General features: G+C 42.3%; 2 protein-coding genes across 4 annotated transcripts in view; one reads left to right on the plus strand and one right to left on the minus strand.

Annotated features, from left to right (window-relative positions):
- Positions 1 to 14,628, minus strand: part of LOC308585585 (uncharacterized protein) — a 109,284-nt gene that overhangs the window by 80,213 nt on the left and 14,443 nt on the right. For all 3 annotated transcript variants that reach the window (XM_081191357.1, XM_081191355.1, XM_081191356.1), the window contains exon 2: positions 2,717 to 2,759. In XM_081191357.1, the coding sequence (XP_081047483.1) occupies positions 2,717 to 2,759 (43 nt within the window). The remainder of the gene's footprint in view (positions 1 to 2,716; positions 2,760 to 14,628) is intronic.
- RASGEF1A (RasGEF domain family member 1A) overlaps positions 1 to 14,628 on the plus strand; it is a 224,136-nt gene that overhangs the window by 35,313 nt on the left and 174,195 nt on the right. The window lies entirely within an intron of this gene.

Consider the following 14,628-nt stretch of genomic DNA (forward strand, 5'->3'; position numbering starts at 1 on the left):
TCACGTGTAGTGTTAGATTGTGCGTTGTGTTCCCTACTTAAAATCACATAGTTTCTAAGCAGCATAAAATAGGTCTCATTGTTGCCTGTGACATGTGCAATTGACTTAATTATCTTTATTCCCAACAGACAACGTATTATGTTGGTTTGTTTTGGTCTTAGGTAGATACAACAAAAATAAATAAGGACATACTTTGTTAGAGAGAAAAGGGAATATATCTAGGTTTGCGTTAACCACTACCTCGCCGACCTGCTTCTCTTGCTATCTTGCTGTAAGTGAAAGCCTGATAAAGGACTTCTGCTTACATAATGGGGCTTTCTCCCCCTCTCCACCCCTATGTGCCCCCCAAAATCAGCTTGGAGGGGGATGTCAGGAGAACCCTCAGAACAGCACATGGAGGTGATCATTCCATCTGGCAAGCAGGAATGCTTCCACAAATGGAGTGACTGGAAGGGTGCCATGTTGAATTCCACCCTGTACTTTTAAAGCTCATTTCCCACCTCAAAGAGTTCTGGTTTACCCCTCAATAAGTTATAATTCCCAGCAAGTGCTGGATTTGCAAATAAGCTAAACAAGCTATAGCTCCAAAAAATTTAAAGGGAAAAAACCCTGGATGTGCATTTCCAAAATATAAGATAAAAAAATCAAGTAAAATAAAGCCTACATACAGCAACAGTGTTTTGTGTTGTGTAGGTTCCTATGATGTAAGTAATGGGCCCCGCCTGCTAGCCTGCTCCCTAAAATATCACTGGTTTGCTCATTTCTATATATAGGCTGCCTATAGTCTGCATGGACTGGTTGCATGGCAACATGTGCAAATGGCTTTAGATACCTATTAGGTCCATAAATTACCATATAGCATACAGTGGTACCTCTGGTTAAGAACTTAATTCGTTCCAGGGGTCCATTCTTAACCTGAAACTTTTCTTAACCTGAGGTACCACTTTAGGTAATGGGGCCTCCCGCTGCCGCCACGCCGCCGCCACCGCATGATTTCTGTTCTCATCCTGAGGTAAAGTTCTTAAGCCAAGGTACTGTTTCTGGGTTAGCGGAGTCTGTAACCTGAAGCGTTTGTAATCCGAAGCGTTTGTAACCCGAGGTACCACTGTATATGCAACACAAAAAACAGCGACAATTTGTTGTTGGCAAAGGACAGCTGGACATATAAAGGGCCCCATCACCTTCAGTAGCTTAGGGCCTCGTCAAACCTAAATCCAACCCTGTTCCCAGCAATCCTTAACAAAGTATGGTGTCCAGGACCTTTGAAGAGGGAAAGTGTGCTTTGAATGTGCTTTAAAGATATAGTGCAGCCAAAGGATGAGGGAATCCTTTGTTAAAATTCTTGTTTGGCAGCAAGACTCACTGGGTCAGTCACTATCCTCAGGATAATAACCATGAAGTGGGGAGGCATTGGGAGGGGGGAGGTAGTAAAACCTTGTGCACCATCCTGAGACTCTTAATTTCAGGATCATGGGTTCATGCCCGACATTGGGCAAAAGATTCCAGCAATGCTGGACCAAATGATCCTCACAGTCCCTTCCAACTCTGGGATTCTATGATTTCTAATCCTGAGCTCCATGGAGAAAAGGTAGCATAAATAAATAAAAGCGCTGGTACGATTAGGCAAATAGCTTCTACGGGAAAGTTGTTTTGCGAGAGAATGCCGTATTATATCTCAGATATAAATAAATAAATATTCAAGGCAATATTATTGTGCAAAGGAAGATGCTTGAATTGATATAGCTCTGGAGACTGACTTCTTTCACTGCAACTAGATTTATGTACAACATGGACAGAAGGAACACAATCCGCCTCCTATGCTCTGACTGCCAAATTCAATCTACATGGTAACACTGGGGTAAAGGGAAGAGCTGTTCAGTCCCCACACCCAATTCATTCCTTTCACAATGGGAGCTAGATTGTCAACACGAGCACCAACTGTGTGGCATGGACAGCTGCCCACTAGAAACCTGCCAAAAACCATCAAACCATTGAACACACAACATGCTAAACAGCTGTCAGGTGAAAACAAATTGCTTTTTCCAAGTAGAGGTAAAACAAAATTTTAAAAAATCCCTAAGTAATTGCTAACCTCATGAGCTATTCTGCCCCTTTTCATTATTTAAACAGAGAGCCGTGATCTAGCGGGGGGGGGGGGGATGCCACTGGGATCCTGTGTGTTTTTGTGTGTGTGTGTGTTAAATCACACCTTCACTTTAAATCATAAATATTGCAAGATTCAAAGATGTAGGCAAACAGAAATGCAAATCCTTTCCAGCAACTTTCATGAAAATATCTGCTTTCTATACAGTGGTACCTCGGGTTAAGAACTTAATTCGTTCTGGAGGTCCGTTCTTAACCTGAAACTGTTCTTAACCTGAGGTACCACTTTAGCTAATGGGGCCTCCTGCTGCCGCTGCGCCGCTGGAGCACGATTTCTGTTCTCATCCTGAAGCAAAGTTCTTAACCCAAGGTACTATTTCTGGGTTAGCGGAGTCTGTAACCCGAAGTGTCTGTAACCCGAAGTGTCTGTAACCCGAGGTACCACTGCACTGGCATCACATCTAGCACTTTTCATTGAAAGACAATGTAAAAATCATTACACATTATGCACACAGTTGGACAAATTGCCTATGGCTTGCAATCCTAGTGAGTAATACCCACAGTGAGACTTACTTCCAAGTCAAGGTGGGTGATTTATTAATCTATTTCTTACCTGTGTTTCTTTTCCATCCATTCTGTCCCGTTTCTGTATTTATCTGCCAAAAAACCCCCCAGAAAACAATCATATTAAAATGTGCATTTTGTAAATATATTAACACTCAAAACAGTATTTCTAAACATATTTTTATATGTTTAAGCTGCTGAGGAAGTGTGAAAACTGTTGGATAATTAAGTTCTGATTTGTACATTAGTCCAAGAGGGGAAGATCAGGCCGGTTCGCACCAGAAATCGCCAGTATTGAATTCCTCACACATCCCTGAGTAAACATGCATACTGTAAATCATATAATGCAATACTCAATCATTGTGTGGATCGCATGTTGAACCAGTTGCATCTTTTCCCCCACAGATCTAATAAGAGGCCTTATTCAATCACTTGTTGAGGTGCACATGGAGAATAAAATTAATGGTGGCATCACCAAAGCTTAATTATACCCAGTGCACATTTATGGAGCTAACCTTGGAAATTCACTATTATGCTGTTATGCAGCCAATGAGATTTTACCATGCAAAGGACAATTCCTTTGCTTTGCGTTGACAGTATCACACCTCATCCCTAAAACGGTGAGGACTTCTTTGAAGAGGAGGGGGATTGTATAGTTATAATCCAGTATAGTTACAATCTAGGATGCAAACATAAGTGCATAGTGACAAAAGTAGCAAGCACTCAGAGGCTCATGGGACATTTTGCCTCCCTAAGTACCCTATGGCATGGAACTTGTTCTCTACTGAATGGCCAGCAGCTAAGCCTCTCTTGTGTAAAAAACACTATGTGAACATTTGTTGTAGTTATTTTTAAATCTCATAATAAAATCAGACACACAAGGCCACCTGAGGAATAATCTCATGTAGACTCTCATCCTTCTGAAGCTGTATGCCTGCTTCTTGCAAAAAAATAAATTAAATAAAAAATCCCCTGTATCACCAAAAAGAAAAAAGTCAAGAACTAGAACTGGGGTGAGGGCAGTCATGGGGCAATCATTTTCCCTTTATCTAGAGACCATTAGCTATTTTCTGTTCTGTTTCATTTCTCTTGGTCTTGTGCAGACTGTTGGCTCAATGTGAACCATGGATGGCAGTCTTGTGACTCACCCCCAGTTTAAAAATATCTCCATTTGGCAAGTAATATTAATCACTTTCACCCTCGTGCTTTCTGATAGGAAAGCGCATCCTCTCTCCTCGCCACATCTCATTTTCAAGTTTGTGTTGCTGGATTCTAAGTTTCCAGCCTTCTTCTCCAGTTCAGTATAGTTTATATATGCCTTTTCCACAGTACAGTGGTACCTCGGGTTACATACGCTTCAGGTTACATACTGTCAGAGCTGCTTCCAGATCCTAGCTCACAGAGGATCACGCTAGCCAGCGATCATTAAGTAAAAGTCTTTATTGAGTTACAGTTTCCATTCTCAAGCTGCTGCGTGCAACTCTACGTCTAATGGCTAGATCGGCGAAGCTCCGTCTGAGTCTCCGCCCCTTGTGCACCAACTTAATATCCTAGCCCTGCTCCACCTTTTCCGCCTGACTGTTCTCCTCTGGGTCCCTCTGCCCCCCGGGGTCTCTTCCTTCCTGGATTCTTCTGACGCCGACCCCCCGGACCCTCCTGTCTCCTTGCGCCGGGCTTTAGGACCTGGCTCTCTTTCAGGGCTGCCTACTGCGTCACTTTCCTGTGCATTTGAACTTGGCGCGCGCGCCCAACCTTCCACTTTCCGTCTGACCGTTTCTTCGCTCCCCGATGGAGGTGTGGCCACTCCTGATTCATGCCCTCCCCCCTGTTGTGAGCTGCCAGTGCTTGATCCCTGGCTCCCTTCCTCTTCCCTGCTCTCTGGCGGTGACGCTGGTCCCGATTTCCAACTGCTCTCCTCTGAGTCCCCTCTGGCTTTATCTTCCTGGGGTGCCCCCCTAGACTCCCCCCTTGCCCTGGCCACTGGTGCTCCTTTCTGTGAATCTTCTGATTCACTGGAAAGACTCGGAGATCTCGGGTCGTCGTCATCACTCATCTTTTCTTCTGCCTCCTCCCCCTCGCTCTCTGTTTCCTCCCTTGCTCTTGCCTCTGCTCCTGAACCCCTGACACATACGCTTCAGGTTACAGACTCCGCTAACCCAGAAATATTACCTCAAGTTAAGAACTTTGCTTCAGGATGAGAACAGAAATCGTGCTCCAGCAGCGCAGCAGCAGCAGGAGGCCCCATTAGCTAAAGTGGTGCTTCAGGTTAAGAACAGTTTCAGGTTAAGTACGGACCTCCGGAACGAATTAAGTACTTAACCCGAGGTACCACTGTAATGCTGTCCCCAAAGTGGTCCACAGGAAATGTTCAAAACATTGCATTTGAAAAGACAACTTGCTACAATTCAAATAAGCATAGTATAAATTCAGTAGTTCCAAGAAAATAATCTGAACTAACAAGTACAGAGTTACATCAAAACCAACAGACCAAAAATAAACACATAAAAATGCCAGGAAGCTGCATTCCTAGCTCTAGCCTTGCTGCACCCTAAGAGGCCATAGTCATCTAAATACAATTCAGTGGGGGAAGAGAGTCTTTTTCACTCTTATCTCTCCCATAGCAGAGTCTGGCACCAGCAAAAGGAAAGTGCTGGATTTAGGGTGGTGTGAGCAGTTCCCCCGAGCCAAAAGGCCACAAAATTGAGAAGATCCGTAATTGAGAAGATCTATTTGGGGACACAAAGGTTTGGGCTCACAGAGGGTGCCATATTATGAAAGATTACCAAAGTCTGCCTCTGGTGGAGGGCATCAGCAGCACGTCCTCTTTCCCTTACTTTCTGGCAGGGGATTTTTTCTTTTTTTTCTTTTTTTGCTTGGATTGAGAGGTTTGCCTGCTTTGCTTCTTTCCCGCTCCCCAACTACCGCTGCTCATCTGCATCCTAGCACAAGATGTCACACACAAGTCTCTGCCCTACCCTCCTAGAGAGCATCACCTTTCAACTTTATGCCTCACTTCCAGGCCCTTGGTCTGGCCGCAATAGTCAACTTCTGTGTACACAATTTCAGGTTTTCTTCAATAAAGCAAAGACCATGTAGGAACTGCAAAAGACCTATTCTCATTCTTTTAAATGTTAAAATATAAAACAGGCATCCCCAGCCTGCGGCCCTCCAGATGTTTTGGCCTACAACTCCCATGATCCCTAGCTAACAGGACCAGTGGTCAGGGATGATGGGAATTGTAGTCCAAAACATCTGGAGGGCTGAAGGCTGGGGGTGCATGATATAAAACATCAGTTCAGAATTTAGTAATCATAAGAGAGCGCATGAGAGTTCAAGAATAGGAAACCCGTGCCTTCCTGATGAGCAAATATATTGAGGAATAAATTTACACAATTCCTGTCAAACCTTCACCATTCTTACTTGAAAGGCATGTTAGTATCAGAAGGCATCAGGAATACTTTCATCTTTCAAAAGTAATATCTATAACTTCTCTGTTTACACCCAGCCTGGTCTCTCCTGCTGCTTTGAACTACAACTTCCATAATTTCCTGGTCACCAGCTGTACTGGCTGAGGTGCATGGGAACTGTAGTCCAAAATATATTTGTGGGTGTGCCCCCCCCCAAGTTGATGGGCATTGCCATTCAAACAGTGTGAATGTGTTGCATCATGTGACTAATTATGCAGGGTGGGGCTTACCTGCCCTTCCCCTAATATTTTATTCAGGTTGGCACCCCTGGACCAGAACATCTGGAGGGCAGCAACCTTGAGAAACTTGGAGTCAAAGAAGTGTATTTACCTTTTCTTCTCCATGCACTAATCTAATTATTCTTTTTCTCATGAAAACATCTCCCTATAAATCACAGGCTGTGGAAACTGAATGGCATTACTTTCTTGGCCAAGATGATAAATTACAGTCAGCTGCCACTATTAAAAAACAAGCCACCCATAACTGTTTTAAAATTTGCTTTCAAAAGTTCCCTCCACATTTTATTCTTCATCTAAGCCTTTTCTCGGCTCTGTAAAAGCCCTCAAATATGGATTTGAGCCTCAACAGCAAAAAAAATGTGAAAATTATGGGTTGGACCCAAACTGAGAAAAACCTTTGACAAATTCAACTAATCATAGTACTGTCCTCACCTAGAGATGGAAATAAGTTTTCCATCTCAGTTTTGAATGTATTCATTTATGAGTCTGTTCTATCCTCTATCTGCAATCTACAACTTTTTAAAAACTGTACAAAATTCACTTCTTGTTTAAAATAGCCTAAAATGTGCATTTTTATGTGGGTGTTAGTATGTTTTTGAGCCAAGAACTGTATTGCAAAATGTGAAGATGATGCACAGTATCACAACTGAGAGGTCTGCCCAGTCTCTTTAGAACGTATCTAATTAAATGAAAGATCTGTATTGTTATGAATTAGTCCCATTTCCTATCCAAGTAGGTCAAGAACTAGCAGATTAGGCAGCCTTTGGATCCTTTGATCAACATCACCATTGATGGGACATCTCACATGTACGCTCATGTAATGATTCAGTTCATGTGCAGAGGCCCCATGTGCACAGCTTCTGGTGGACACAGACGTGAATATAATTGATGCTTGCACATTAATCCTGCCTTCTGGGGGAACACCAGATGCATTAACTGGGCAAATGACTCAGCACTTGACTTGTAGCCAAATGGGAGCCAAGTCCGTTGAAAAGCATTTTGTTTGCAGAGTTGTGAAGCCATATGAAAGTTCCATCTGTGGCATTAATTCAGTGATGGCTCCTTCACACATGCCCAATGAACAAGTATGCAAGTGTGTGCGAGAACCAGCCTTGCATCGCAATATCGACAACATTACAAAAATGTACAAAAAAACTAGCAGCAGCTCCCACATTAGTGAAAAATGTAGAGCACAAGCTAAGTAAGTAATAGCTTGATTGCTTCCCAAAACAGCTTGGAAAGGAAGAAAGACGCTCAGGGTCAAGGTTTTCAATGCCCAGTGGCGTAGCGTGGGTTGTCAGCACCCGGGGCAAGGCAAGTAATTTGCGCCCCCTAACCCGTGGATTTGCGCCCCCTAACCCCCAGATGTTGCGCCCGGTGCGGCCGGCCCCCCCTGCACCCCCCACGCTACGCCACTGTCCATGCCTTAAAATGTTACTTATAAGTTATTTTAAGGCTGATTCTCTTACTCTCCATTACAGCTCTGCCTCTCATGTGTGCAACTACAGGACATATTAATCTCTGCATGATAAATATATATATATATATTTCTTTATAAGGTATTTAAATATAGGCAAAACTGGCTATTTCTGTGAGGGATGTGTGTGTGTCAGGGGGAGCAGGGGATAATTAAAAAAAATAGTATATTGGAATGGAAAACAAGGTTTTGAGAACACTGGTTTGGCAACGTATGTGACCTGATAGTAGTAGCAAACAATACCCATTTAGCACATTCCAAGTATTTAAGGCACCTTACATACATTATCCCAGTAATCCAACAGAATACAGGACTTCAATACATTCGTTTCAAATATGCATTTGGTGATATTTTGCTCAGCAGGAGATCAGAAGAAAAAGTTCTGTTTTAATTTGCTCCTTTTAAATAGGAGTTTATTAAAGTTTTTTTCATAATGCAATAAGATAAAAGAAGCTAGTCTAAATAAAAACAAAGACAAAAGAAAACACACAATCGTCTCTTAAAGGCACGTCTGAGACAAACAGCGGCTCATCTTCTGTCACGAGCTCAGCACTGGCAGCACTGGCAAGGGAAATAGGGACATTCCAGGATCAAATCAAAAGCCAGGATGGCTTTCATAATTCCAGAACTGTCCCTTGAAAATCAGGACACTTGAAGGGTATGTAATCAATTCTTGTGGTTATTTCAATCCCAATAAACTGTCCTGAATTCATTTTTACCTACAACACATCTGCACCTGGTGAAGTTAGGGTACTGCCCCTGGGCCTGCAATTAGCACTAGTATCAGTTTATCAGTATGGGGGAATTTTGAACCACCCCTACTAAAACAAGGGTCCTATTTGCTTTCATTAATTTTTCTGTTTATTCAGTTTTTGATGGCAGACCGGGAATAGGATATTCAGGGAAATACACTGTAAACATGTTAGATCCTTCTCCAGACACAAATACATTAAAAGACTACAAAAACACACAAGTTGAACACATAATAATAATAATAACAGCAATAATAATATAAAAAGACCAGGCCCACTCTATAAATCAGTTCCTCAGCAGCCATCTCAGATATATAAAGCAATAATGCTACAAAGTGAGGGGGTTAGGGACAGTGGAGGCTGTACTCTAACATAGTTTTTAAAAAGTCAGGACACTTACTGCTATTAGCTATTTTAGGTGGCTGAACAAAAAGTCTATGCTTTAGATTCATTAAGGATGCAACCCTGTGCTATTGCAAATTATCATTAAACACATTTATTGGCATTTTGCAAGACTGGCTAATTAAGAAGATGTTGGCGCATTACATGGTTAGTAAATTTAATAAATTGGTGGCTAATTATCTTTAGATGCTGGGTATATTTCTTGAAAGACTATTAAAAAGGTTATTCGATTCGAAAACTAAGCTACAATTATTTACAGAGTGTGTGTGTATGGAATCATTGCAGGAGCTGTTAAAACTCAAGGAGAATAGTTTTTAATCACTAGCAGATACTCATTAAATAGTACACAGTTCCTTCCATCCTTAGCAATTGCCAGCAATTATCAGCAAGAATGTTGGAACTATCCCATATCATAAGTGTAGCACCTAGTTCATCTAGTAGTTCCCAAAATAGTATTTAGCTCTTTCTGCAGATTTCCCCATCAATTGGAGACAGAAGTAACAAATGGCTGGGAATTTTTTTATTTTCCTTTCAGGTGAGCCAACAGGCAATCTTTTTAACCCACCCTGATTAAAGATTAAGAGCCCAGTACAATTTTGTTCAGCTCCACCCAGCTCACAAGCCACCAGTTGTCCATCGCAGATCTAGACAGCTACCCCATGTCTAGCTCAAACATTATGAACCAAAAGACTGCTAGATGTAACTGAACCATGATTTGTCATTCATTGCCTGTATCTGACAAATCAATCATTTAAACATGCACTTAATTTGGAATGGATCTTTTTTCTGGGTCTTCACCCATCAAGGAAACTTATGCACAGAATGGTGCTCTCCTACAGAATCTCCCAAAAGAGTCCTCACTCCATCTAAGCCAGCCCCCAAGTCTTCATCAGATTACTAAAATGGTTCAGATTCTCTATGAAATACATTTAAGCTGGCGTTCTTGCTACTGCGTTGGACGAGACAGAAGTGGGGACACAAGGAGTATTTCTGCCCCCTAGCAGTCACATTAAGAGCCTGACTATTGTGATGGAGGCGTCATGTTTATGTATACATGAAGGCTCCATCACTATAGATGGTGGTACTTTGTGTGAAGGCTATGGGCGGAGCTACTCAGTGCAGCCCTGCTTCTATGCTGACCAGCACAGAAGTCCGCTTACCTCCTATGTGGGAAGCAGTGGTGGCCGTGGCATGGCACGGCCCATGACTAAGCCGGGCTATCGCCAGATGGCCGGCAGGGGGTGTCATGGCTGTCTCTGCTGGTCAATGAGACTGATGGGAACCTGCCCATGGCTCCAGCCAATCATGGGTGGGCCAGCGGATGGGTCTCAAGCAGAGGACTGGAGTGAGGACTTCCCCCTCCTGCCTTCACTTAGGTCCACTCCTTGGACATTTAAGAGGACTGTGCCCAGACCTGGCAGCTAAGTCTGAGCCAGATTCCCCACTCTTCCTCCCTGTGCAGAATGTGGAGCCCTGCCCAAAGGTGAGCGGGCAGGTCAGGGGTATAAGGTTGCTATGGAAATCCCAGCTGCCATTTTCGGGGCCAGGCAGGAATTTCCCCTCCAGACAAATTGGGCCTGTCTGGGGTTTTTTCACCTAACACATAGCAACTGCCACAACTTGGTGAATAAGGCATTGAGTTGGATCCTTAGTCAAGGTGGAGAGGGGCAGGCTTAAGTTACCCCCAGGAAAGTGGGTGCAGGGGGAGGTGCTCCAGTCCCCATAGTGCCAATACCTCTCTGATATACATCATAAGGTGATCCTTAACCCTGTGACCCTAACGTACAATCGATCAGCAGGCGGTTTAGATTATTCTGGATACATAGCCAATGCCTTTGTCAAAGCCTACTGACATTTGTAATCAACAAAAGTTGTGGCCTATTTCAATCCCAAGAGGTTGTCTTGTGTTATATCACTCTCTCCACCTTGGCCTCCACTCCTCCGACAAGCTCGCTGTGCCTATGAACGCAAGGCAGAATGTCCAAAAGGGCTTTACTAATATAGCTGTTAGGCACATGTTGCCTTTTCTGTGAGCAGATATTTGTCCAAAGTTTTCTAAACACTATTTATAAACAAATACCACATTATTGAACTTCTTTTTCTTAACTTCTTTATTTAAATATTCTCCAAACCAGCTTTTTAAAAATAAATAATAATGTTTCTTGCAACTGACACCCCCATAGCTCATTTCTGTTCAAGCTTTTACACCTCTATTTAGCGACAACTGGGCCAGGTTTTTTACACTTCAGATTTATGAAGAATGCATGACTCAGGAATTGCACACTTCACACTAAATACAGGATCTGGTTCGCCAATAGGGGACAAAGTTAACCTCAAAAGAGCCGCAGCTCAAAAATCACTTCTGTTCTAGCTGATCTTCTAAACCAAGTTTATTGCAAAAGTAGAGAAATACAGTGGTACCTCGGGTTAAGAACTTAATTCGTTCCGGAAGTCTGTTCTTAACCTGAAACTGTTTTTAACCTGAAGTACCACTTTAGCTAATGGGACCTCCCACTGCCGCTGCACCGCTGGCATGCAATTTCTGTTCTCATCCTGAAGTAAAGTTCTTAACCCGAGGTACTAGTTCTGGGTTAGCAGAGTCTGTAACCCGAAGTGTCTGTAACCTGAAGCGTCTGTAACCTGAGGTACCACTGTACCTGGTGTGTTCTCTCCCTATACTAATCAACCGTGAAAAAAGTATTTATTATTGGAAATGCTTCTGTTTCTTTTTAATAGTTTCAAAGATGAGATTATTTATAGTACAGTGGTACCTCAGGTTACATACACTTCAGGTTACAGACTCCGCTAACCCAGAAATAGTACCTCAGGTTAAGAACTTTGCTTCAGGCTGAGAACAGAAATTGCGCTGCGGTGGCAGCTGGAGGCCCCATTAGCTAAAGTGGTACCTCAGGTTAAGAACAGTTTCATTTTAAGAACAGACCTCTAGAACGAATTAAGTTAACCCGAGGTACCACTGTATATAGCCAGCAATTCTTCTGCTATACCTCACTGAATGCACTAGACAACACATATTATAAGTTGATCTTAGGTGCTCCATACTCATAGGACTGGCTCACATGAGGTAAGGAAGTGTGCCTCAGATTCACAAATCCTCTCCCACCCTGCACATAAATGAGCTACCATTCTTATTGCAGACTATTTTCACAGCCCCCTTATTCCAAAGTCTCAGGATGTTCCCTACAGCTTGAGGGGGGCAGTTTGGAAACTTTTCTCAGCTGTTGTAGTCCAATTTCTGAAGGCAACACACTAGAGTCCCCTGGAAAAAGTTTTGTCAGTATTATGAGGCCCAGGGAAATACCGGGGGGTGGGGAATGTGTGTCTTATTTTGTTTTGAGAGACAGACAGAGTGAGTTTTCTAAGAACATTTTGAGGTAATTCCAAATTGAGCAGAGAAGCACTTGTCCATCATTCCACTGAGCTCTTGGGATGGAAAATGGTCTTATTTCTAGCATCAGGGCAATGCAGACCTTTGTTTCCTTCACTCATACTGACAGATGCTGAATAGTTAACAAGGTTACCCTAAGCATTTTTGCTTTCTGGTCACTACTGTGGCAGTCAAAAGAAGCTGAAATGGAAGGCAGGAGCCACACAGCCTTGAATGTGGCACAACTAAGCTGGTGGCAGGCTGCCGACCAACCCGCGAGCCTAGTTCTGGAATGTTCCAAAGCAAGGCTCTGTGCAAGCCCAGTATCCATGTTTGTAACTCCACAGAGAAAAAGAATATCAGTGGAAAGTGAGAGCTCTGCTCTTCACATAGAAAATTTCACTTGATCCCCTCTTTCATGAAAGACTGGCAGGCACTCAAACGCATCTTTAACCATTCCCATCTGTGATCTGATCCATAATACCAAAGTGACTGATATCATTATTCCATGTAATTTGCTATCAAGACCTTTGCTTAGAGACTTTGAAATCAAACCCATCAAAGCATATGGCTTCTCACAGCACTGGCCTACGAATAGATGACACTGCCATGTCTCTGTGTGGGGTAAAAATGTCTCAAAAAGCAAAACTGGATGCAAAGAAATAGATTCCCATCTCACATGTGGTTTTGCAAACTGAGGGTGGTTAAACTAATAATCATAAAGTGATATTTACAAGTAGTTTGGAAATAAAACTTGCTTAAATACAAAACATAGAAGAAGAAGAAACATTTAGAGCTTGTTCACATATGGTCCAGGAAGGTTTAATTGGTATCAAGGATGCTCTTAGGGTAAATGTAATATGTGCAAAAGGGAATAAACAACCCAGAGACTATATTATATGATTTAGTTGCTTTAAAGTAAAAAGGAAAGTGTAGACTGAGGTGCCACCAAAAGAGAAGGATACAGAAACAGAAATTTTTGGCAAACCTGTATCTAGAGATATTAAGGGGGGAAAGAAAGATTTCAATTTTTTGACAATATGTTTGAGAGAAAGTGAGATCAAATATAACTGGGAGACTCCATTTTGTCTTAATGTTCCATTGGGAAAACAATGGAATACGGTGCAAACTCTTGAAGATCAACATGGAAATGATGATATGATGCCTTGGAAGCATGACCTTTAGAACAGCAGTTAGAGTTAACTCTTCCAACAGCCATATTCCTAGAAACAGCACATGCACACAAAACATGGAGAAGAATCTCAGTGGCACTAAACAATCAGCAGGACAGGAGCTGACAAAGAGATCTGATTTTGCCTGAGCCTGAGTACAAAATGTGTTTGCCGAGTGCTGTAAAAACCAAGCCCGGAAAGCAACATTCCATGCAGAATTGGCACAGAAGATGGTGCTGTGGCTTCCGGGTTTGAAATTTAAGCCAGAACAACCCAAACCATACCAAGCTAAATCACAACAAGAACAGTACCAGAACACACCACCATTTGGCTCAGAAAAGTCTTCCTTGAAAGAAAGAAAAAGTTCTTTAAAATCCACTGCTGTGCAAGAACCAACAGATCAATGTTCATCTTCAGTGTGGGCTTGATCAAAATGGAACAAATTGCATTCTCTACCTTCATAAGATGTTGGGAGATTTTGTTCATGCAGACTTCCTCCATAGATTATACCAACACACCTGGCTGAGCCCAGGATCAGGGGGAACATAAGATATGGCAAATGGATCTGAATTGGAATTGCAGTCTAAACAAGCTGACTACATAGTTATATTCATTAGAAGTGTGTAGAAGAGGTATAAATAAGAGAAAAACTAGCAAAAAAGGAAAACCCAGCAATTAAACACTTTATAGTGGTGACAGGAGAAGCTCTGCATGGTCCTCTGCTGCTAGTTTTATTCAAGTTATATGGCAATATAAAAGGAGTTGGAATACATTCAGGATCTCTCTGTTATCTGATCAGAAAGTTTAACAGGCTTCAAAAGGAAGACAGAATTATTCCCTTTCAGCAGAGGCAGATAGTTTCATGTGTGTACTCAAGAATCAAGACTGCAAATCTTAATAAAAGAAAAACAAATCGTCTTGCTATTCCAAGCCATCCTTACTTCATAGCTCAACCTCAAAACACAGGCCTACTAAATGGTGATTCAAGAGAGATTTGCTCTCTTTTGTATAGTTAACTGCCTCCATATCTCACCATCATTCCATTACTTTTCTATCTTGAGGAATAT

Source organism: Podarcis bocagei (genome assembly GCF_964188305.1).
Source record: "Podarcis bocagei genome assembly, chromosome: 4".
NCBI classification, from domain to species: Eukaryota; Metazoa; Chordata; class Lepidosauria; order Squamata; family Lacertidae; genus Podarcis; species Podarcis bocagei.